Source organism: Aythya ferina (assembly GCF_964211825.1).
Source record: "Aythya ferina genome assembly, chromosome: 1".
Classification (NCBI taxonomy): domain Eukaryota; kingdom Metazoa; phylum Chordata; class Aves; order Anseriformes; family Anatidae; genus Aythya; species Aythya ferina.
This window is the reverse complement of record NC_140296.1, coordinates 199,558,148-199,584,039: the sequence shown is the minus strand read 5'-3', so window position 1 is coordinate 199,584,039 and position 25,892 is coordinate 199,558,148. Positions and strand designations below refer to the sequence as shown.

At 44.3% G+C, this 25,892-nt stretch overlaps 1 protein-coding gene across 1 annotated transcript in view; it reads left to right on the top strand.

The window, feature by feature from the left end:
- The first annotated feature begins 2,261 nt into the window (after positions 1–2,261).
- The window catches only part of ELAPOR2 (endosome-lysosome associated apoptosis and autophagy regulator family member 2), a 101,603-nt gene continuing 77,972 nt past the window's right edge, over positions 2,262–25,892 (top strand). Inside the window, exon 1 of the mRNA XM_084497915.1 lies at positions 2,262–2,595. Within this exon, the coding sequence (XP_084354041.1) occupies positions 2,476–2,595 (120 nt within the window). The 5' untranslated portion in view covers positions 2,262–2,475. The remainder of the gene's footprint in view (positions 2,596–25,892) is intronic.

Sequence of the window (25,892 nt, the reverse complement as noted above, 5' to 3'; positions counted from 1 at the left end):
TTTTTTTTTTTTTTGTTCCTTTTTCCCATTTATTTATTTATTTATTTATTTATTTGTAGGCTTCATGCCTACTGGGTACTGCAGAGTTTTGGCACGCTCCCTTCAGGTAAGATTTTCAGAATTTAACCTCACAGGCATTTCAGACCTTATTCAAATAAGGTTTTTTTGAATAGACCCTATTCAAATGGGTTGAAAGGGACCTCAAAGCCCTCCCACTGCCACCCCCTGCCATGGGCAGGGACACCTCTCAGCAACCCAGGCTACCCAAAGCCCCATCCAGCCTGGCCTTGGGCACTGCCAGGGATGGGGCAGCCACAGCTCCTCTGGGCAGTTTCACCACCCTCAAAGTAAAAATTTCTTAATATCTAACCTATGCCTACACTAAGACAACCAGAGCAAGAAGAGCACTTTTCTGGAAATTATGTTTTTTCTTTTTTCTTGTACAAAAGATGTGCTGAGTCCAACCAACATCATTTTCTTCCGTATATTTCCATGTGACTCCCCTGCTGCATGTCTAGGAGCGCCTGCGGCTTTGTGTGCTTTGTTTTAGCAAATGTTAAAAGAACTGCTGAAAGCTGCTGAAATTACTGTTCTCAGACATTTCACTCTTGGATTTTATCCTGCAGTTAAGGTGAGCAATGAATCCCTGGGACAGACTTTGGGATCTACCTGAACCCGGAGCAACACAAGGCTCACAGGTCCAGAAGCACAAAACATGAAACATCACCACAGCTTTTTTCCTGTTCCCCATTTCATCTGAGTAGAAAACATAAATTGACTTCATTTTTTATTTTTATTTATTTATTTATTTATTTTTGTGAAATGATGTACACAAGCTGCTTTATTTGACACCCTGGCGAGGGCTGGGGACCCTCAGTCCAAGGGCTGATAACTCATTTTCATTCCTGAAGCTAAAGCCAAAAGCAGAGCAAGGCTCAGGCTGAGAACAAAAGGAAATTTCAAACTTGTCGGTGTTTGCAGAGCAGCACTGAGCTCCCTCCAGGCTGCTCCAGCAAGGTCCTCAGATGACACACAAAGATTTAATGAAACTGTTTTTGTGTTAGCATGGAGTCACGGTGATGACACCAGGCAGGGGTGGTGAGAGGGGTCACACAATGCAGTCAAAATCTGACTCTGCTCCTCTCCTCCTGATTTCCCTTCCAGAGATGAATAAAGGCTGAGTCAAAGCTGGATCACAGTGAGCAGGAATTGCAGTAAAATTGCAAAAAAAAAAAAAAAAAAAAAAAAAAAAAAAAGTCACTCAACAAATTAGAAGTACAACAAAAAAAAGGCATTATGTATTGGAGTTAGAAAAGGTGGATCAATAGGGCCAGGGACATGCTGTGCTGGTGACGTGGGGCGGCTCTGTGGCTGTGCTGGGTGTTGTAGGAGATGGAAAGGGGCAGGAGGGAGCAGAAACGTGTGTGAGCACAGCAGTGATGCCAGGCAGGGTGAGCAGCAGTGTCTGAAGCACTAAAGCGCTTCATTAGGAATGAGTGGTTGAGCACTGCTGGGGAAGGGGAGACAAATTCCAGAGCTGAAACACAACCAGAGGGGGAGAAGTGGGTGTCATTCTGGGGGTGCATTCAGGCTGTGAATGAGCCGCTCTTCTCTCATCCCATGGAGAAGGGTCACTGTCACACTTTGGTGGGCAGGGGAGCGATCTGTTGTGCATCCAGCTGGAGATCCCCACTCCATCCTATCTGGAGAGCTCCCCTGCATATTACTTGGAGTTCTTCCCTGTATCCCAGCTGGAAATCCCCCCTGCACCCTACCTGGAGATCCCCCTGCATCCAGATGGAGATCCCCTTTATCCTACCTGGACTTCCCCTCTACATCCTACCTGGAGATCCCCCTTTATCCTTCCTGGAATTCCCCCTGCATCCCACCTGCAGCTCCCCCTCGCATCCCAGCTGGGGGGATCCCACCTCCGTGGGGTACCCGAGCAATGCAAGGACCCAAGAAGCAGGGAGCTGGGTGCCAGCTCTCCCCCGGCACACGGGGGTAGGAGCAGAGCAGCTGAAAGCAGGACCGAGGAGGATTTCCCCCATGCAGTGCCGCTCCCCCCCAGACCCTTTTGGGGCCGGGGAAGGTGCAACGGGGGTGGATGCAAGCACCCAGCTCCTGGGCTGGCTGAACCTCGGCAGCATGCGCCTGCGCTGGCTGCCTGGTTGGCTGCTCGCCTGCCTTCCTCCTCCTCCTCCTCCTCCTCCTCCTCCTCCTCCTCCTCCTCCTCCTCCTCCTCCTCCGGGCCCCTCCTCCGGGCTCTGGCGGTGCCTCCAGCCGGCAGCCGGCGGGGCCGCTGTCACCCGTGCCAGCGCCGTGCCCCCTTTTTTCCCCCACCTCTTCCCAGGGGTTATGCCCCGCTGCAGGGGGGGCTCAGGGTCAGGGCCAGCCCCTCCCGGAGGCAGGGGCAGGCAGGAGGTGTCCGGCAGGGAGCGGGGACGGTGACCTCCCCCCTCCAGCCCCCGAAGGATGCGGAGCCGAAGGATGCGGAGGCTCGGAGCGGAGCGGGGCTGCGGGGGCACCGCCTGGCTGTGCTGCTGGCTGCTGGGCTGCCAGGCTGCCGCCCTGCAGCTGCCGCCTTGCCAAGAGGTGAGATTTGGGATTATTATTATTATTTTTTATTTTTTTTTTCCTCCCCCTCGAAGGGTTTCGCCCATAGATAAGGCGGCACCCGGGGGCTGGGAGTGGGGATGGGGATGGCTGTGCCCCCGCCGGGGCTGCCCTTTGGGATGATAAGAGGAGATGGGACCCCTCTCCGAGCAGCTGAGCCCCCCCCCCTTTGGGGCTGCCCCTTTGCAGCTGCCCCTTTGCCTGCCGGTTCGAACCCCCAAATCCTTGCTGCTCCCTCCCGTGCGTGGAAATAGCCGACCCCCCCCCCCCCCCCCAACGCCCCCACCCCAAACCAAAAGGACTCGATTGGCACTTGCTGCTTTTCTAAATACTGCCCTGAATCGGTGCAAAAAGGGATGGGTGTGGGGGTCAAGCTGTCCCACGCCCCACCAATGTGTCACTCGGGGGTGTCCTAAGCTGAGCCATGAGTGTGATAAGGGCAGAGAAACTTTCTGCCTCTCTTCTGCTGTAAAAACCCGACCCAGGAGGGACACAGCCGTGGGGCTGGTGCTGTGGGACTGGGGTGCCCAGCCCAGGATGAGCCTCCATGGAGGGGACTGAGGCTGCCCCTATCTGCTCCAGGGTTTACGTCCTTATCCCTACAGGCAGGGAGAGTCTCTCTCCTGCTTTTCAAGAGCAACCGAGTCCTTCCCGTCCTTTAAATCTGGGTGTGGGGGCTGTGTACCACCTCCCCAAACTGCGCTCGGTGGCTGTAGAGAAGCAGAAACCTGTGAGGTTGTTGGCAGTGATTGGTCCCCTTCTTATACCTCTCTGGGGATGTTCACGGAGCTTTCTAACCCACTGGGGCTGCGGTGTTTAGCAAGAAATATCTGTGTATCCCTAGATAGATGGAATGGTGGGCAGAGGGTCCTGTTCCATGCTTGGGGGCTATTGTGCCCTAGGACCTCAGCTGGAGGTGCAGAAGCCCCTGTGTCCTCCCTATGGGGAGAGAAGGCATCCCCAGCTCTGGGAATATTCCCCCTTTGGCTCTCAGATATTTACTTTTTGCCTTCCAAGCCACAGACCCTTACTGGGAGAGCTCAGGGTTGGGTTAGTGTGGGAAGTCTCGCAGTACGGGGAAGTGTGGGATGCCCGAATTGGTGGCTGTTAGGGGCGTGTTTCTGCTAGATGTTGGCCATCCTGAAAGAACGGGGGTCACGGAGCCACCTGCGTTATATCACCTGCCTGCCTTTGCAGCTGGTGAAGGAAAACAGGCCCCGTGAGGGCTGCTCTCATCCTAATGTCTTCGCTCGGAGACTGAACCTCTGCAGATGGTTAAAGGTGACAGCTCAGTCTCAGCAGGGGTACCCCAGGGGTGCAGCTGGTATTTTGAGATTTGCAATTTCTCTGCTGGGAACCAATTTCTGTGCACCTTCGGATCTGGACCTGAAAGCTTTCCCCTCCTTTTCAGAAGGATGGACAATATTGTTTTGCCTTAAATTTTCACTTAGGTACCCTCTGAGGCAGAGACTTCCCTCGCTCATGTGGTGAAAGAGTTGTATGTAAACTTGTGTGTGTATGCACCCGTGCAATCTTATATCCCAGGGAATATAATTGCAAACATGTCTGGATTGATTAAAAAAATAATAAAATAAATAAAAACAGCTTGCAAAGAACCAGGCTGGCAGAGCAGCTGATTTGCAAAAGGGACGAGCAGAGCTGGTGGCTCATGTAAAACATGGCTAATGCCTGGCTGTCATGTGTCGGTCTCAAAACTTTTTGTTGTAACTCGGCCTTGTTTGAGCGATCTGGGTGTATTGCCTTTAAAATCACAACTTCTCCTGCTGTGATTGACTCTGGGCTGAGCAGATTCACAGTGAAAAAGCACTGCCTGTAACATTATTACAGCCCTTTGAAGACTCAGGGAAGGTCTTATTGGCTTGTACCCAAAAGGCATGAGAAGCACAGGGCTTAATGCTCTGGCAGATAGTTCACTGTGAATCTATAGGGGATCTTGCCTTTAGCTGCACTCTTTTTTCCACCCCCTTCTTTGACAGCTTGTTTTTCTTTCTCCTCTCTGCTATGAGAAATACGCCTGTCTGCCAGTCTGTGAGGTTTCCACGCTGGTGCAGCATTTGCAGCAGTGGGATCTCCGGCTGTGCCTGAGGCTCCACGATGCTCCGATAACACAGATAATAATGATAATAGAGTGTCGCAGTGTCACGTTCCAGAAATCTTTTTGACATTGCTTTCTTTCGTCGGGGCCAGAAGTAGTTCGGCATGCTGCATTTGGGAAGGGTACGTCTGTGCTGCACACCAAATGTGCGAGCAGCGAGAATGGATGTTCCCGTGGGTGGTTTTCATGGAGCACATTGATGTAGCCACGAGCTTCTGGCATACCAGTGTTCATCCCTGGTGGTGATGCCCATTTGTATGTACCCCGAGCTCTGTGGTGCTGGCAGCTCATCCGAAGGTGGGCTGGGTGCGACCCCAAGAGCTGGAGGCAGACTGGGCTTGGGTGGTTGGGGTCCCTGTGGGGTGCAGGAGCTGGGAAGCCTGACCCACTGCTGCATCACATGCTTCTGGCTAGCTGGTGACTCGATTAGGATGAGAATAACCGCTTGGTGAATTCCTTCTGCTTGTGCCAGCGATGAATGGGATACTGATGGAAACGTTTCACGTGTTGCATAAATTCTGACTTCGCGGGGAGTTGATGACACCCGTGTTTGTCACTGGCATTGAGTACGTGTTTAGCTGTTATTATGGGAATGATGAGATACTCGTGCCCATCCCCCTGCCACCGCAGGGTGCGTTTTTATTATGCCTCGTGTTCTGCTGCCTTCCTGATGCTCTCTCTAAATTTTCAAATTGAATGAGTCTTCGTTGGCTGCCCCTTAGAGGCTCTCCCAGATCTGAATGCATTTTTCTTTTAGGACATTTTGGCTGATGCTCAGCCTAAATGGATCATTTCTTCATTTAATCATTCCTTTCCCTCTGTTGTTTTTGTAAAAAAAAATGACTCTTCTACTTCCCATTCAGCCAAATTGTTTGCAAAGAGAGATAAGAAGTATCTGAGCTGCTAGACAAAATGTTTTCTCTCATATACCCTCTTTGCCTCTCAGTCAGTGTGCAGGGTGAGAGCAAATGCACATAATAATTTTGATGAATGTCTGACTGTGATGCTGCTATATTGGATAGTTTACCTGCCTCCTATAATGGCAGGCAAACCAGGTACAGAATTATAAAATGAATGAGTAGAAAAGGTAATGCTAAATGCCTTCTATATGACAGAGTATTTTTGTACTAGTCTGCTGGGATATTTCTGGAGAAGATAGAAGCAATAGAAATAATTTATTTGGACAATGGAAAAACCTTTCACGAAATCACTTGCAAGACACAGTCAAGGAAATCTAAAGGAGAGAGAAACTGGGTCAGGTGCCGTGGATTAACGATGTTGAAATAACGTCCATTTTCATGATGAGAAAAGGTTAAAAAATGGAATGTACCTAAGTTAAGTAAGAGGTATTTTAAGTATATTAGTATGTTAAATCAAGATAATAGGTACTAAGATAAGCAGTTTGGGAAGCGAGGTGAAACTCTGTCTTTCCATATTAAGGATGGAGAGGAGATATGTGTCAGTCTTGGAAGGATGTTGTGTAACAGAGCTAGATAAAGTCAGCACACCTGTCACCAAAGATATGCTGGCAGGAAAAACAGGAACATCTGCCAGAAGGAATCCAAGTGTCTTAGGCACTGCTCTGTTGTAAGAGAACTGTACCTGCTGTGGAAGAGGGCTGGGGTCATCGTGGGGGGCCCCGCAGGGACAACATCCTATGGGTGATGGTGAAATAGGCTGGATGAGTGATTTTAAAAAGAGAGAGAGAGAGAGAGAGAGAAAACATGTAAGAGTGTTCTTGTGCCTTATCATTAGTGCTTGGGAACTGTGAATAATTGTGTTTGTGCTATAATTGGTTAATAAATGTGTGGTGATCAAAGCAGAGGGAGATGGTGCTGAGGTAAGGAAGGAGTAACTCAAAGGAGGGTTAAAAAAAACACTTGTTAATGCAAGGGGTAGAGAAATCTAAAGAGATAGAAGTCTTTAGGATAAAGTAGAACTAAAAAGGCTCTCTGTTTCTTTGTAAAGCTAAATGTTATTACTGTTAAAAGGATATGTTTTTATTTTCATGTAGCTGTAAACAGCCAATATAATGTCTTTGTTTCTGGGATTTAGTCTCTGCTGGCCTTGAAGTCTCTGAAGGGATTAGCTCATCACTAGAAATTTAGGAAGGAGTTTTACTTCCCAGTAGGTTCTGTCACTGTCCCTTCTTATTATCCTTGTCCCTTTCTCTGAAGCATCTGCATTGGCTATTTTGGCAGCAAAGTAGGACCTATCTGTACCAGCTGGTGGGGTGATCTGGTGTTGTATTCCCTGGTTTCTAAACACCCTTAAGAGTCTTAGACTCCTAATTTATGAGCAATTCCTATTCAGCAGAAGAAGCCGTGGGAAGATTCCTAGATAGTTCATATTAATTTTATCACCTCTTCTTATGCAGCCTTGTGTCTTTGAGATGAGAAATGGACAGCTTCCATTTGCCACTGTGATGGAGGGTCATAAAATGAGGAAAGAAAAGCAATAACACTGCTATAAAACTGCTGACAATAAAGTCAATGGAGTGGGAACAGGTGCATAAAAGGTGAGAAGGCGGATACCAAGGCCTAGGTCCCCAGCAGAAAGCATCACCGCCATAGCACATAGGCAGACCGAGGTGGGAGGTGGGGGAAGCACAGGAGAAACCAGCATTGTGTCTGAATTTGAAACCTGAGATGGTAGTTTGAAAAATGGAAAGTGAGCCGTGGTCATAAAGACTTGAAAATAAGAAAATTAGCTGCAATAGAAGATGCAATAACAGGCCATAAACTCAAAAGACTAGTAGACATTAAACCAAGAAAAGATTGCACTACTTCCTCCATCAAACTCTACTTGATCATTCAGGATGAGTATTTACCGTCTGTAAAGAAGCCTGAGATTTTATCTCTTCTTTTTTCCTCTTCTTTTCTCTTCTTCTTTTCTCTTCCCTCTTCCTCTTCCCTCTTCCCTCTTCTTCTTTTCTCTTCTTCTTCCCTCTTCTCCCTTTGTTCCTCCAAACTTTTGTAGCTTTAGAGATGGCGAGTGGGGACGCAAGCACTGCTGGTATTCCTGACACATCCATGCACAGTGTCGTGTTGGGTCTCCTGGGTGCTGGGAGGGGTGTGTGCAGTGATTTGGGTTATCTGTTGATTTGGGCAGTTGCCCTCCCCACCTGGGCCACATTTTCCACCGGGCATCAGCTGGAAAAGCCTTGGCCATAGTGTGCATTCATTTATGCTGGCTGAGGACCTGGATCAGAAATATTGGATCTGCTGGAAGGATTTCCATTATCAGAAATACTGGACCTGCCCTCGCCTCTGTATCTGACCCCGTGCTCATCTAAGCCATTGACAGGGCTTCCACTGACTGTAACAACCATGGGGTAAAGCCAGAGGTTATCACATCAAGACCTGAAGGGCTCGCTCTGTGGACAATGGGAAGATGAAATTAGAGTAGGCTTTCCCAGTGTCAAGGGAACGCTACACATGCATATGCTATACATATGCATAAGTCACTATCAACACCTGTTGGAGGAAGCAGTGAGCCCAAGTTAAGCAGAAAAAGCATAAAGTGGAGAATAGATCAGGAGCAGTAAGAAGAAAGGCAGCCTTGAACCCCACATGCTTGAGGTAAGAAACAGTGTTCAAGGGGTGTCAGGGAACAGGTCCCATACATCTCCCAGAGGTTGTCATGGTTTTTCCAGGGGCTGCTACTGCAAAGGTGCTGTGCTGACATCCAGTATGGCCATGTATTTCCTGACTCTTCTGTCTGCCTGGAAGAAAGTATCCCTCCCACTCCCCATTGGTAGCATTTTAGGTATTATTCTTGGCCTGAAAATCTGTTTAGGTTTTGATTGTTGGTAATAAAACCCTTTTTGGTTTTCAGTCTTTTGAAAGTGAAAATCTCTATAAAGAAGAGGAATGCTCAAAAACCCTTTTCTCAACAACCTCTTTTTTTTTTTTTTTTTTTAGTTTATTTTTTTTTTATTTTTTAAATGAAAATACTTTCAATTTACAAATCATCAACCAAATCTAATAATGACCTTGTTTCAAAAGCTTCATGATGCTCAGTTTTATAAATAGTGCCAGACAGTAATCTCTGTATGCTTGGGACAAGGGCTCACAGCCAATTTAAGGTGATTGAAGATGACGAGTGCAGCTGAGCTGCTGGCTCCCCTGTGCTGGTGCTGGTGACCCCAGCAATGAGTCGGAGCAAATGCTGATTCGGCTGAAAATGAAACTGCCAAAAAAAAAATAAATAAAAAAAAAGGAGGTGGGAGGGAAAAAGATGAGTTTTTAGCTGGGTGAAATGCAGGGATGACTCAGTGTTCAGTCCCCAGTGGGCCTTTAGAACTCACCAGGCATAAGGGTGGTCCCCTCTTGTTTTGGTTGTGGAATATAAAACTGTGGTCAGATAGAGCTAGTCTGGATTTACACTGAGAGCATGGCAAGGAGACTATTTTCTGGTGGAGGAACAAGAAGAAAATGAGATATTGGTGTAGAAGAACTGGATTGATGTCCTCTGTTGTGGAGCTGTGATTTCTGCCTTCAGAGATGCAAGGAGAAGGATATTTGTTGGCTATGAGGCATGCTTTCAATGAAAAAAACAATTATTTCAAATGTTGGGCTGTTCCCAACTAGAAGATTTCTCTGACAAATTATTTTTTTTTTACTGCTACAAAGAGAAGGCAAATCACTCGGCCACTTGGTATAGCACTAAACTCTCGTCTGTTAGTATTTTATGGTCAAGGAGTATGGCACACAACAGAAATGGTTTATGGTGATATTTGAAGATATTTGGAAAGTGCCTACAAAAAATAAAATAAATGATAGGAACTTCATTATTTGGTGGTGAAAATGCTGTGAAACTCAGCATTTTTTATTTGTTTAGATTTCCTTCCATCTTAGAGGTGCAGATATTTTCCAGGGATGATCTACAGGATCAGGGTGTTTGGAACTAGGTAAAAGTCTACATCCATCCTTCTCCCATCAGGAGAAGAGATTCTCGTAAGCAGAGGGAGCCAATCCATGACACTGGACAGATCCCTGGCTTTCTTCTAGTTACCAGGGTAGGCACAGCCAAAACATCTGGTTTCTATTCAGTAATTGCCATTGTGGGTTACTAACGCTAATCTTATAATCCAATTTGATGAAAAAAAAAGAACCTGTTTTGGGGAAAAGATGAACTTTTCCTCTGAGTTTGGAACTATCCAGAGCTTGCTTAGAGATATTTTTATTGTAGCAAATAAAGTCAGGAAATTGAAATATGTTGGATAACCAAGCTAAAGAAAGAAGCAACAGGGAGTGCAAAACCTTAAGGTGCCATTAACATAACTGCTGCTGGGTTGATTAAGTACAATAGATGTTTAATAGTAGAGGAATCAGTGTGTACAGTGAATGTATACTCCCAGAAAATGGAAATACTGTGAAGTGGCGACTCCCAGCAGCAAACTCAAGGGTAGAGGTGATTTAGACCTCAGCTGTTGACTCTCAAAGTGTTAATTTCCTGTGGTGCTTCTTGCAGCATATGAAATCCTTCTGGTTTTGTTCTTGCTCTCTGAAGTTTCTCAAAGGAAAATCCTCATATGGACTGGTTGGGTTTAAAAAACATGCAAGGGTAGAGCCGTGCCTGTCGAGAGATGTGCGTCGGAAAAGGATGGCTTATGATTTTTTTCCCAGGCTTTTATATCCATGGCTCCCTCCTGCTGGCAAGTCAACAGTGCTGATCAAATGCTGCTTGTTTCTGGTTGGCTCCTTTTTATCCCCAGCACTGTGGTTCCTTAAAGCAAATGAAGAAGAAGAAAGATTTCCCAAGACAGTTCTTTTGTTTGGTCTTATTTCATCCAATTTAAAAAAGAAATAATCAGACATTTCTTTGAAGGAAAGAAACAGGGACCCTAATCAGCCTCCTTTACAGCAGGATTTATGCTTGCATGAAGGGAATGTGACCTGAGGTGCATTTCAGGGATGCTGGGAGGCTGCTCAGTAGAATTGGAGTGGAGAAATGATTCAGCTCTTAGCACTGCACCTTTCTTGGCAAGCATCCATCCTGCAGACCTGCTGATGAGCAGCTTGTCTTGCCTTGTGACTAATGTCAAGTGTCCTGGTTAGTAAGGTAATGGCCGTTTTCCCTAGAGCTGCTCAAATAACACCTGAACCCCGGCCAACTGAAGAGCAGACAGGGTGACTCTGTTGATTAACGGTGTTTTTGGATACTGAATATAGGAGTCACCAGGACTCTGAATTCTCCTTTCTCTTTTGGCTGGAAGCCCAGTGAGCTCTATGTTAGCCTTTGCACGGAAAGAGGCAGGGGGTCTAAAGGTGTTGCTAAATCCTGCACCAAAGCAACGTCCTGTTAGTGTTGAGGGATTCCTATAGGGGTGCACACACCAGGCATCACAAATAATTCAGCCTTCAGCCCTATCTCCTTACTGAAATAGCTGTAATTGATGGTCAGATTCCCATTCACTTTAGCTAAGAAGAGCCATAAAGTGAAAAGGAATCAATTCCTCTCTCCTTTTGTTTTGCAGTATTTTTAACTGCACTTAATGCCAACACTGCTTACATGTTTGCTGGCTTCTCTGAAGAGCCATCTAATTTTTAGTTCCAGCTTTTAAATTTAAAAAGAAAGCTGTTTTGCAGCACTGTCCATTGCGATACTGACCTGCTAATCTCCTGAACTGCTTTAGTAAATGAGGGAAAAGATTTCTGCAAAGCCTCTCTGTGTGCTTATGCAGGAATCATAGTTCTCATTGAGGGGGGAGGGAGGAAGGTAAGTCTGCTCCCACTCAGGATTGCAGAGAGAAGTTGGAAAATGTGAGAAGTTAAATGAACTGGAGCTAAGTTGTATCATGTTTTAAGATACTGTGGCACTTGAATAAATTGCGTGGATTTTATGGGGCATAGGCAATGGTGCTTGACTCAAGGTTTTGGGAGGCTTTATGTGGCTGTTACTGAAAGCACAATTTGGTTAACAAACTTTGCCGTTATTCACCTTCAGTGTTTACCCTGTAGAGTTAAATGGAGACCCAGCGGCACCTCATTAGGAGCCAGACATATGGGAAATAAAAGTAAATTATTTAGGCAATATCCTGCTTTCACAGGCAGCCTCTGTCCTGTTAAATATGGCAGGCCTTGTGTTTGGTTAGCATGTTCTCTAGCATGGTTTTGTCCCATGATAACTGGTGCAGTGGGTGAACGGCATTGTGTCCGACTTTCTCAGCAGTTCTCCAGCACCAGTCCTCATGTCTACCCCAGGACCTGCCACGTACACCGAGATTCATGACACATCAGTGTTTTATTCTACTGGGCTGCAATATCGCCAGCCTGGTATTTCAAGCACTATGACTGGAGAGGAGAACAGTTACATCCTCAAAACACCGGTGCCCCAGGGCCAAATGCTTGTGTGAATGAGTCTCTGTGTGGTCCAATAGACTGTGGAGATATTTCCGACGGTAAAGGTGAGTGGAGGTAATTTTGCCATGGGATCACTGTAATCAAGTCCAGCTTCTTGAGTACCTACCACATTAGAAGGACATGTAGCACCCTCTTAGCTCTTCAGGACAGCAGAAAATCAGTGAGGACAAAAAACTTGCTCTAGTGACCCATACACAGACCAAGCATGTGGTCCTGGGTGTAGCTGAGCACTGGGCAGAACCAGCAGTTCATACCATGAACAGGACTTATTTCACTTTTCACTACAGAAGTTAGGTGTCTAGGCTGACCTAAATGTCTAATTGCCAAAAGTGACAATCACCCTTCAAGGCTAATTTTTCCCATCCTGTAAGGTTGGTGTGATTTTTCTGCTGAATGTGCCCATCTTTTTCTATTGACTACAGAGGGATGTCAAGTAGACACCCAACTTTTTGTTATCTAAAGTAAAATAAAGTGAATCTAGAGCCATCAGTAGAATCAATCTCTGCTGTAACTGAATTACAGTAGCTGTTATACAAGTCCAAGGTTGCTTGCAAACTGCAGGGGCAAGCCAGGATACCACAGTGGCGGAGCTAGGTCTCCACAATGGCCTAATTACACTGAAGAAGGAACTTAAATCTTTGCCTGTGAACGACTGAATTAAAGTGGAAACACAGCAGGAGCACAGCCTTGGTCCTTAGTTCTGGGGAACTATTTGTGAGCAGAGTTTCATTGTTTTGCTTTATGGCAGCTTCCTCCAAAGAGGTGTTATCACACAGCAGTGTCCCTTCCTATCAGAGGAATAATTAACACCAAGTTCCTGCCAATGTAAATTTTTGTTTATGATATATACAGGATTAAAGCTGTAAGCTTGCATGTAATGATCAGATTGTGATTTCTTGGGGCTGTTTGTCAAATGGGCTAGACCTGTATTTGGATTTATTTTCCCCGTGTGAAAAGGAGGGTGTTGAATTTATGATTGCTTACAGAGTGCATGATTACAGGCTGACTGTGTTACCCGGGCAGGAAAACCAGCTACGAATGCATTTCTTAATGTTGTAGACTAGATCATATCTTGCAGGCACAGTCAGTAGCAAGGGACAGCTCAGAAACCGTGCTTGAGCACAACTCTAATCTCTTCCTTGTCCTGCCTTTTCTCCACTCTGGGGGCTGGTGAGTCACTGCTGATTTATTTGACTGATCCGGCCGCAGCGATAACATGTGGTCCTGCCCCTTGAAGAGGATTTAATTGTGCTACAGCCCAAGTTGTGCCTACTGCTGTCACCCCTGCCTCGCATCTCAGCCCCAGCCATGGTCTTGCATGAGAAGGAAGCTTGGAGCTCCAGGCATCATCTGGCTGCTGGAAATGCTAACGAATTTGCATTTATAGCTGCCTTAGCCCTGTGGGTAAGTCTGCTCATCAGAAGAAGTGTGCACTGAGCAGCGTTTGGCTGGACCCCACTACTGAAGGTCAATTTGACTGGGGTTAGCAGCATGAATACAGGGAAGAGGCTAGGAGCTGAATGCAGCCCATGGCCATATTAAACCTGAGCTGCTTTTTCTCCATTGCTGGCCTAACTCAGGCAGCCTTGGGCAGTTAGCATGTCATGGGTTTTATTTATTAGTTATTCTTCCAGTGGAAACAGACTCTGTGGGCTTGGAGGTAACCCAAGAGGGAAATATAGGATGAGATTTCCTCATAAAAGTACACAGCTATGTATTTTTTCTTGTCAGGCTGTGATTTAAGATCTTGCTTTGTTCAACGAAGGGGGTAATTTCAGACATGTAATGCAGTAAAGCACTCACAAAGGGCATAGTCCTGTTCTGGGACAAGTGGTTGCAAGGCAGGCAGAAGTTCTTGACCTCCCAGACTTGAGCTCCATATGATGCTACAGGTGCCATCAGTCTTGTTTTTGTCTTTTTTTTTTTTTAATTTTCTGGGAGGCAAAACTGGGATATTCATTAAAACATTCAGTATTCCCAAAGTTCAATATCATAGAATCCCAGAATGGTTTGGGTTGGAAGGGACCTTAAAGCCCACCCAGTGCCACCCCCTGCCATGGGCAGGGACACCTCCCAGCAGCCCAGGCTGCCCAAAGCCCCATCCAGCCTGGCCTTGGGCACTGCCAAAGGATGGGGCAGCCACAGCTCCTCTGGGCAGCCTGGGCCAGGGCCTCACCGCCCTCAGAGTGAAGAACTTCTTCCTAATGTCTAATTTAAATCTACCCTCTGTTATTTTAAATCCATTCCACCTTGTCTTAGCCCTACATTCCTTGACACACAGTCCCTCCCTAGCTCTCCTGCAGCCCCTTCAGGCCCTGGCAGGACACCGTGAGGTCTCCTCAGAACCTTCTCTTCTCCAGGCTGAACAACCCCAGCTCCCTCAACCTGACTCCTGAGCAGAGGGGCTCCAGCCCCTTCATCATCCTCGTGGCCCTGTTTTTGTCAACTTACTCATCACTGAATATGTCTCTAGCCCTTTATTTGTAAATTGAGTTCTTCCATTTTCTGAGATTTAAAATTTAATATTTTAGTGAAACAAAAGGTTACTGACAAGGGTTCTGACAAGAACCTCATGAGGTTCACACAGGCCCACCTCTTGGGCCTGCCCAGGTCCCTCTGGATGCCATCCCTTCCCTCCTGCGTGTTGACCGCACCACACAGCTCGGTGTTGTTGGCAAACTCTCTGAGGGTGCACCTGATCCCACTGTCCATGTCACCAACAGAGATGTTAAACAGTGCCAATCCCAGTACTGACCCTGAGGAACATCACTCGTCACTTATCTTCACCTGGGCTCTGAGCTGCTGATCACAACTCTTTGAGTGCGACCATGCAGCCAGTTCCTTACGCACCAAGTGGTCCACCCATCGAATCCAAGTCTCCAGTTTAGAGACAAGCATATTGTGTGGGACTGTGTCAGATGCTTTGAGCAATCCCAGGTAAATGACATTAGTTGCTCTTCCTCTATCCCTCAGTGCTGTAACCAGAAGGCCACCAGATATGTCAGGTCTGATCTGTCCTTAGTGAAGCCCTGCTGGCTGTCCCCAGTCACCTCCATATTTTCTATGTGCCTTAGCATAGTTTCCAGGAGGATCTCCATTATCTTGCCAGGCACAGGGGTAAGACTGACGGGCCTGTAGTTCCCTGGGTCCTCCTTTTTTCCCTTTTTAAAAATGGGTGTTATGTTCCCCTCTTCCAGTCATTGGGAACTTCACCGGGCTGCCACGACTTCTCAAATATGGTGGAGAGTGGCTTAGAAAATACAACTGTTAGTTCCCTCAGGACCCATGGATGTATCTCATCAGGTCCTATGGACCTGTGCACCTTCAAGTTTATTAGCTAGTCTTGAAGCTGGTCTTCTACACTGGGTGGTTCTTCGTTCTCCAAGTCCCTGCTTTTGCCTTCTGGGATTGATGAAAATTCAGCTAAAAGATGTCTTATTTGCTGTGGATTGCCTTTTTTTTTTTTTTTTTTCTTCTTTTTTTCTTTTCCCCTGTTTGAAAATATGCACCCATCTGGTCAGCAAACAAATAAAATGCTATGTGATATTGGCAGCAAAGAGTACACTGAAAACCAACTAATCAGGGAAAAGAACTGGTTTTGGTTTTGCATTCCCCCACCCCCCAAAGACTCCTGGTGAAATTAATGTTTCTAAAAAGCAGAATCTGGTCATGATTTTCATATAAGTAAATACAGCTTTGGCAATAAAACTCAATACAAACATTTATATTTTTACTTTCCCCAAGAATTAATTAGGTTCTGCAAAAGAAGAGTAAGTTTTCCTCCTTATTGGAATCCTTGGTTTGTAATACTGCATTGTACGTGAAACAATTAAAAGTCCTGGTTAGAAACAGGTTTTCTGTCAATGTAACTACTTTGCTTAAATAGTGTTTCTATTGCAATTATGTGAGTTTCACTTGTAGTGCAAAATCATTAGTCACAGAAGTGATTAATTCCCTAGCTCTTATTCCTCTTCTTTTAGGGATTGTACATACTGGTGGAGAGCCCTTGTTTTGGGCTAATACTGGCACAATCCATGTACAAGGTTCATTTCAGCCTATCCCTGTACTTAGAGCTCAGCCTTTGAGGGAGTCGGGGTCTAAAAGTGAAAAACTGCACACAAAAGTGAGCCAGACCTATCCGTCCCCATGTCCTGAATGAGAAACACACCAAAAGTACACAAAACTGTGTAAATAATGACAAGGAAATGAGGGCTGGGCTTCTCACGGCTGTACCCTGCTCCTGCCCTGCCCAAGCTAAAGAGCTACCTGATGTTTTCCCATATAATGTCATCTCTCAAAAGAGAAGAGGAAATGTGAAGTGAATGCAATTGGTAGGAAATTGTAGAGGAGGTGACAGGGCATAAAAATACTACAAGATTAGATGAGGGAGCATAACCCAGACTTCCCTCTAATAACAATGTTGTTCTTTTTCTAATATTTTCCTGCTACCTAATGCACTGTGAAAACCCCCCACACCTGACAGGAACTGATAACCAACAGCAGAAGGGTGAGCTGGGGCTCTGCAAAACACTTATATGCTTGTTTTTAAGCACATGAATAATTCCACCAAAGATTTTTTTTTTTTTTTTAATTCCTTATTTAACATGAATTTTATGCTGAAATACTGTGCTGTATTGAGCTCAGGGAATTCTGCAAATTGCAGAGAATCAGTACTCTGACATAGCTGAGATATATTACTGAATTAAAACCTTTTGTTTCCATTAAATGGAAGACTTAACTTTAGGCGCAGTGTTGAAAAAAATGCATTTATTGATGTTTAAAAATATTTAAATGTTAAGTCAGTTTGGTGGTAGTTTCATGCTGTCTTTTGTGGGTTCTTATAAAAATACTTATTTTGTGCTGTGTACATGCAGTGGACTTTATCAGGCTACTTGTGATGTTCTTTTATATGCTTTTTAAAATTTAATTTGTGTAACAGATTGGACAGGATGCTGCTGTGGGACTCTGTTACTGGAGAGGAAATGCAATGAAACGGGACCCACTGATTCTTCAGATGATTAAATCTGGCCATAGTTCAGGTCCTCACTGGATTAAAGTGGACGACTTGTAAAATTGGATTATGGCTCCACATGAACCTGTCTTAAACCCTGCCAGGATGAGATGGGCAGTTCGGTGATAGTTTGTGAACCGAATCCTTGAAGATTTATTCTCCCATAACTTCAGAAGTGAAACTTGGTTCAGAGCCATGGCTCAGTGATGTAGTGACCATATGGAAGAAGTTGCACAGGCTCTAGGATGTACTTACACGTGTCCAAAAGTGTTTCTGTTGCCCTAAATGTTTCACTTAGATTGGGGGAGCCTCATAGATAAGTATACTATAATATTTTCTTTAATGCTTGCTCCTTCTGTCTTATTTTTTTTTTCTTGAGCACAGAGATATTTTTCCCATTGAAATTATCAGCCTAGGTCCTCTCTGAGGTAAAGTGTTTTATCCCACTCAGCTGTTTTATATACAGTTAACTTCTAGTTTTTTAACTTTATACCTTCTCAGGAGTGCCAAAATTGGGGATTTTGCTGTGTCCTTTATTTTGAGAAGATCAAAAAGGGCCCAGATTTACCATATTGTCTTACATCTGATAAAGAAAGGTTGTGAGAAGACATGACAAGAAGTGTGTTCACTTGGCTGGTGCTGAAGGAACCACTGTAATTGGGCACAACATTCGTGCAAGCATGCAAAAGAGGGAAAAGAGGCAGAAATGAAAAGGAAAAAGTAGTCTGTGGGAATGGAAAGCTGAATTCTCAAGGGTGGTCTGGGGAAAGCTGGTAGGTCTGTGGAATGGAGACCTCCTGGGCAGGTCTTCCCTGATGCTGGGGGCCAAAACCTGCTTGCCTTGAAGCAGTTGACTCCTCTGGTTGGTATCTCAGGTCTGGAGCCTCCTGATGGCCTTGACTCCTTCACAAACAGAAGCTCAGAGAGTTTCCCTGTGGCTTTAAGATATTTGTTGTGATTCTACAGGTACCATAGGTAATAGCTTTCTTGGGATTTGCTTGTGGGCCGTAAAATACTCTGAACTCTTTGTATGCAAATTATCTCCTGAACAGGCAACAGTCAGCAGCATATATACTTAAAAAATAGGAGCTTCTTTCATTTATGAGTCTTAAGCCATGAATAGCTGGGGATAAAACATCAAGGTTGGAAAGGAGGAGGAATGAATAAAATCCAGCATATTAAAAGTTATAATTAGACCTGTGATCAACTTTGATACTGTCAGGCCTTCCCAACTGTAATAACTCCATAGCTCTGAATAAAAAGCCTAACCATATTTGCTGTGAAACGTGAATCTTGTTCTTGGAGAGTGCTTTGGTTTATTACACTGTGCCAATGTGTGTGAATTAGAGTATGCTCTACTGAGATCGTGTAGGTGGCTTTATATAGTGTCCATATGCACGCAATGTTTGCATAAGACATACCGTATAGTTGATGTTTGTGTTCAATAGGCACTACAATGTAATTCTGGAAAACAAAAGCTGGTTTGGGTATGGAAGTCATCTTGTGTCAGTAGATCTCCACTGACGTGCCTGAAAGTCGCTCTGTAGAGAGTAAGTGAGGGGCACCTGGCATCTCAGAGTGCTTTGGGGAGCACCTTCCACCACTACCCAAAGCTTTCCTTGCTGTTAGGGAAGGCAAACGTGTGTCATCAGATGGGTGGGCTTGGAAGAGCCGTCAGTAGGCAGCGTGGACATCACCTGCAGCTCTTGGCTGAAGCAAGGTTTGGAAACTCCTTGCAAATACGGCACATGGAGTTGATGTAGGATGATTCCCTCTGCAAGACTGGTTGTTTGTGCTGTTGCTGTTGAATAGCAATATTTAAACAACAACATATAAGAATTTTGTGAGTTTTCTTCACTTTTTAACGTAGAAATTTAGGACAGTAGGTGAGAGAAAATATTATCAAATCAAAATAGTGAGGTGCTACACCGTTTTTTCCTTTTTTTATTGATACTAAAGAGTAGATATAGAATAGATTATCAGCAGTTACAAAGGCAAGTACTTGAGCTATGGATAGGATGATTAAATATTGATAGTTAAAGGCTGTAGCCCATTAATTCTATTTTTGACGGAGCTGCATGGGATCATGAATAATATCATTGAATCTGACATTTTCTTCCTTAAGCCTAATGTATCTTTTAATGCTTAATCTTTCAAGCTGGTAGGAATTTATCAATTACTTCTATATTTCAGGTTTAAGCCCTAAGATTCTGCTTTGGCATGGCATTGAAGGGATTGGTCTTTTTGCCTTGAGGCAAAGTTGTGCCCAGTACCACTGTGACCTTGCTGTCCACCAAAAACTTGCACATGAGTCACCTGAAAACCTGTTGTCATAAAAAAAGAATAAGTGAAAAAAAATGTACTTTTAAAAATAGTTGTTTTGAAAATTGGAATAGGGCTTTCTGTTTTAGAAGAGATAACTTCAAGAAAATGTGTTATCTCTGGTCTGGAAATCTGATAACTCCTGGAGAAGCTGATTCTTGCTGTGTGGAAGGAAAATGATGTGAAGCAGTGGGGTGAATATTTTTAGGGTACTGTGACATAATCACAGATTTACTAACTGAGATAGTGAAAGTGTCACTGAAGAAGTTTAGCCATGCATCAAGAGCTGTGAATGTTTATTAAACTTTTAATTATTATTACATGTGCATTGATTTGCTTGTAGTGAGTGAGGCTCTCTTAAAACAAAACAATAAACCCTTCATGGATAACCCTTAAACTGTAAGATTTTCCTGTTGTGAATAGTGAAGGATAGCTGTCATATATTACTTAGTAGTAATAGAAGCCATTCTCCCTTTGTGTGTTCACTTTGTGAATATTTATTTGGCTGTAAATCTAAGAGGAAAATTAAAATTGGAAATGTCCTCCCTATTGCCAGGAGGAGCTTGGCATTCTCCACCTTTCTGTTGACATTGGGCTTGATATCAATATCTCTTTCTGTATTTACATTTACATTTCTTACCTTTACATCTCTGCTACAGGCAGTGTAGCAAACTTGGGGCTCTCAAGAGGGAAGAGTCTGTGAGCTGTATCTGACCTATCTCATGCTAAGTACTCCCTCCTCATGTGCTTGTTGACAAGTCCTGCCTCTTAAACGTCTAAAATTAAATGAGATGGATCCATCCCTCTTCTTCTGGTGTTCATCTAGCAATGATGGTGGATGGTGGCAGTGCTAGAGAGCTGGGGAAGTTGTGTCTTGGAAGTGTATATTGTGTGAGTGGGACTTAGAACAGTGAATTCATATTCATGGAGGTTAATTTTCAGGAGGGAAGACTCTGAACTGTCCTTTGGGCTCTTTTAATATTTGTAGAGCTTTACAGGGATGAAAGGCTGTGTTACAGTTTGTAGAGATGGAAGATGACATGTCGCTGCCCTGTAGTAAGACAATGTACTGCTGACAAGTCTATTACAAGTAAAGTCTGACTCTGGCTTATTGCATTCAGTATCTTTTTACAAAGGATAAAGTGTTTTAAAGAGTTTTGTGGGAGGACTGTGACAAAATGATTGCACCAATTTACTTGCTCTGTGCCAAAGACAATGCCTGTGTCAAAGTAGCTGACCCCCTCCCAAGCAGTTGTTATTTAAGGCCAGAAAGTGTAAAATCTGGCCTCACAGTCAAATCCAACATGCTATTTACACCACAAAACCCTTGGAGAAAGGTTGTCTGGATCAGGACAAGCAAAATCCTGAGTGGTTTAAGCATTATAGCTGGATGACAGTATGTCAGAAATACATTGGGTTGGTGCTGGGAATCCTGAAAGGTTAGCAAAGGTTAGTGAAATATTAGAGGCAATCTAGGGACTGGGGAGAACAATAATTCAAATTGTGGTGAGATGCTGATGGTGATAACTGGGTACATCACAGCTTGGCAGGAGCAGGGATTGTCTGGAAAGGGGGGATTATTTGTGCATTGGAGTCCATTTGATCTGCTCCCTTGTCTTGGAGACTGGCTGGCTGGAAGCTGGATGGGCTGATTATCATTTAGTTTGCCCATCCATTCCCCCCAGATTGTATACAGTTACGCTATTAACTAAATTATATATATATAAAATCTTGCGTTACCTAAATAGGCTATTAGCCAAAGCTGTACTCTTAACTAGGCAGCTCCTTATGTTCTCCTGCTTGTAAAGTTTGTATTAACCCAGTGAATGCTGCTGGATTTCAAGGCACAAGTTACTCTAGAAAGGCTTGTGACAAGCTTGGGGCTTGCTAGCCTTACTGGCCAGGAAGGACATCTTCTCACCATGAGAAGTCCCCTCTCCCTGATGGGCTGAGAGGTGTGAGGGCTGTGTTGGCTGACCGATAGAGATGAAGGGAAAGGATGGATTAGGTGAGCTGGTCAGGCTGTAGGTGGCAAAAAGGGTGAGTTCAGAGGTGTGGGGAGTACAACTGTGCTCATTTCCCCCAGTGGCATCCCAAAGATGTTTTGGAATCAGAGCAGAAAGCTCTTGTTGTTTATGTGAAAGGAGAATCCATATAATTGCTGCTGTCCATTATTCACTGAGTTGAGTTCAAAATTCATTAAAAAAAAATCAATGAGTTTTGGTGCTATTGGAGAAAAGTCTTAAGCAATTGTAGGCTGTGTGTGGGACCAATTCTTGCCTGTCTGTGGTACACACATGGGAGCCTCATCTGGCAATGCTCCAGTGCCTCACAATAAACTACATATATTTTCTTGCAGGGGCTCTGTAGCAAAGCAGATTTCTTCTAGCTTTATTTTACAGACTAAAAATAATTGCTGCTTTCTGTGTATCCAGATACAGTTCATAAACGATTCTTCCAATCTGGTGCACAGTTCTGAGAAGTGGCCATTACAGCCCCAGCATAATAATGTTTCCATGCTTCTGGGTTTAGCTGATGCCAAGTGGTATTACGGGGCTCCTGTACCTGAGATCTGTCCCTATGGGATAGAGAGAGGTACCAGACCGAGTCCCTATCCTATTACAGCTGCCAAGCTGCATCTTCTGGCACATTGTCAGAAAAACTTTCAGAATTTCTGCAGGATCTTTTGTTTGTCTTGATTATGGTGAATTTAATAATGATGGGAAAAAAAATGATGTCCCAAATCATGGGGAGAAGAGGGGGAAGTGTTTTACAAAGGATTTGATGTCGTTCTGGTTTAGTTTCCATTGAAATGGGTGGAATTGACTGCTGCTACTGATTGAAATGAGCGTGTCTCTGAAAGTTTTATCCTTGTTTTTTCATCTGTTTGTTATGGTATTTCCTTAAGGTTCCCAAAACTATCAACTGAAAGTCTGTGCCCAGGTGAGATCCTGGGATGGATATATAAAGCTGGGCCTTAGCAATGGGGTTGTCTGAAAGCGATGTGACTGAGAACTGCATCCCCCCTTTTATTTGACCTGCCTGCATTAAACTGCCAGATGTGAGCCAGGAGGTACAATTTTGGGCTTGGAAGCCTCTTACGGCAAGTTTGCATTTTCACAGGAGCTTCCCTCCTATTAAAATATTATTACCATGTTATTTTTCTTTTGATCAAAATCGTTAACAACTTCTAATGGAACCTCAGCTGTGTTTAATACAAATTCGGAATTATTTCAGAGTTTCTTTCTTTTCAATTCAAATAGATTTTAATTTCTACCTTCAGAGATATAGTGAAGAAAATAAACCCACGTGGAGTAAAAAGGAAGTCCTGGACGACACAGATTTCCTCAAAACTTCAGTTTTGGTCTCATTGCCTTGCATGGCTGATTTTCAGCTTCAGCCCTGCAACTGGCCCCATGGTTAATGTTATCCCAGTGCCAGGCCCTGATGGATGGTGTCTCCCCACCACCCTGGGTGCTCTGGTTCTTCTTGCTCAGGGGTGTACCCATGCCCTGGGCACCATCAGCAGCAGCTCTGAGCCTTGGAGGAGCAGTTTTGTCCCCAGGGTTTGGGTAGTCCCATCACTGGCATGGGCATGGGGAAGCAAAGCACATGAGGGTTTGTGTGCTGGTGCTACATAAGTACTTTGCTTGGATGGGAAAATGTTTGGAATATCAGCTGTAAAAGAACCCCACTGTTCCCCAAACCCTACAGCTAAAGGGAGAGGTGACAACTTTGTACCTCACATCTCCTCGTTAGGGGATTAGTTAGCTGGGCTTTTAAAGAGATGCTGTTAGTCTTAAGGTTCTTCCTTTCCAGTTATTATGACTTCACTGATTTATCTCCAATGCTTTACCTCTAAAATTGCACATCATTTTCCAGCCTTTGGGCAATTTCAGTGTTCAAGTTGTTATTTTCCCTCGCTGTTTTGGTCTGATAGGATTTCTTCCTCTAATTCTACGAAAGAGGAAAATTGACATTTTCAGAAAAGTTTCTCAGCCTTCTATGCAGGTTGCACGGTATTTGCTTTTTTTCTTTTTTCCTTTTTCATTTTTCCTTTTTCCTTTTTCTTTTTTCTTTTTTTATTTTATTTTATTTTTCTTTTATTTTTTTTATTTTTTTCCTAGAACAGAGGAGGGATTTAGCAGTTGTGAAGTCTGGTCCTCATCTGTTACTGGAAAAGAATCCCCAGTAATAAGAATAAAATAACAGGGGAAATCGTTTGCAGATTGTTGTTATTTTGCCTTTAGGATTAAGTGACGTGATACTGAAACTGGAGCCCTAATGATGGCTCTGCATTATTGGATATTGCCTTTTGAATCAGTCTCCAGGTCTTTGAGCTAATCATTTTGAGGAGATCTGAGTGTGCTTAAGTGTTCCCTCCCTTCCCCCCTGCTGGCATGGCCAAGGAGGAGAGAAAGGACTTGGGCAAAGTCCCATAAAAATGCTGGCCCTGTCTGGGTGAGTTAAGTAGGAGCTGGAATTACTGATAGGAGTGTTGAGCTCTGTAATCCTAACAAGAATGAACATTCAGATAAGAAGTGCTTTGGATACTTAGATGAATCCATAGTGAAATTTTAATTATACCCTTTTGTGACTAATCCTAAATTGCTGCCTTACCAGCCTTCCAATCAGTAAGGCTAAACGAAACGTTGTTAAATAACACTGCTTTGTATTAGCACGTTATCACTAACGTTTCTTTGGAACAAGGCTTCTCTGCATTAATTTTCCTTCAGAAGGACATTGTGTCATTTTTTTGCCTTGCTCCAGCTCCTGTTGATGCCGAGGGATCAATGTTCACCTGCTGGAGCAGGAGCTGGCTCCGTCTGGGATCTGCTGATGTGATTTGGAGAGCAGTGGGGTTGATTCCAGCTGTTGAGTGCCCAGGGGAACACAATATCCCACTGCAACTGGGAGATTTGGGTTCTGCAGCCGAATTTACCCATCATAAGTGCATGGGTTCATGAAATCACAGACCGGCTGGGGATAGAAAGGAGCTGTGGGTCCATCTGGTCCTACCAGCAGGGCCACCCAGAGAAGGCTTCCTAAGACTGTGCCCAGGTGGATTTTGAAGATAACCAAGGAGAAGACCCCGCAGCCTCTCTGGGTTAGGTTTAGCCCCTGCTTGTCTTCTCCGACTAGCGGATGGGGTTGAACCCTGCATTACTGTCAGGAAGTCAAGCAGCCTATAAATAATTGCACCTTGTTTCAGATGTTTCCACATTTTCAGCAGTGAGGCATAACACCATGTGCTGCAGCCCTTGACCATTGGCATACTAAGACATTACCAAACCTATGGATGCATGAGTGCTTGTGTCTTGCAATACCTATGTCCTGTAGAAGATAACTTTTAAAAAGATGCTTTTAGGCACTTCAAGATGCGGAGATTTATGTGGGTGGCCCAGTGATTCTCTCAAAGTCCCACAACAGCTCAAGCTGGTGGCAGAAGGAGGATCAGAAGCTGTAAGCTCTATTCCCACTGCTTGCTCTAAGCATTAATGAACACATCTTTTCCTAATGCAAAGCCAAAGTGTAAAGTCTGCTGTGAAATCACCAAGAAAGTGAAACTCAGGATGTTTATAAGTCAGTTATCTTTAGCCCCTCTCCCAAGACATTTAATAGAGAGTCGCAGTCCTGACTCACTTTCCTATACCATTATGAGTAATAGAGCTGGTGACATGATGGGAATATCTCTGATCACTTACAGCAGTTTCCCACATTCAGGGAAAAGCATAAAGCTAATGTGCAATCTAAGGTGACTTCTAAAGCTACCTACAGATCAAAGAGCAACAGTGCTTGTTCTTAGGTGCACGTTTTGGTCTTACTTAGTCATTGCAGGACTGCTCAGAAAGGAAAGTTAAAATATATAATTGATTAGGTGGGATATTGGAGAAAAGTGGGTGGGAGATGAGTCACTGAATCTCTAGTTGTTATGGTACCCAGATGTGCACGTTGTGGACAGGTCTAGGAGTTTCATTTGGGTGCGTATTCATGAGTAATTCCCTCTTCCCTTCTGCCGTGCAGAAAAGAGCATCTGCACTCTCATTTATTATTTATCTATGAGCAATGTTTTTCATTTAATTAGAAATGTCAAGGTAAAATGATCTTTGCTGGAAATAGAAATGTACTCTTGTACTTAAAGGGTAATGTGTGCTTAGAAAATGTTCATACATTTTAATTAGCAAAAACCATGTTAAAACTAGTGTGCTGCACAACGTTTTGTAGAAATAATGTTTTGGAGGAGATTTGTAACAAAAAATGAAAAAAAAAAAAGCAACATGGCTTTTGGTGAATCCAAGTGGTCATAAGTAGATAATTAAAGTGCATCCTTTTTGTGTGGCACGATATCATCCTTGTACATTATAAAACACTTCATCTGGGGATGCACGTGAAGTGTAGCGTGTAGGAAGAGACACACCACTACATACTGCCTATGCTTTTCTCTTTCTCCTCTTTCACA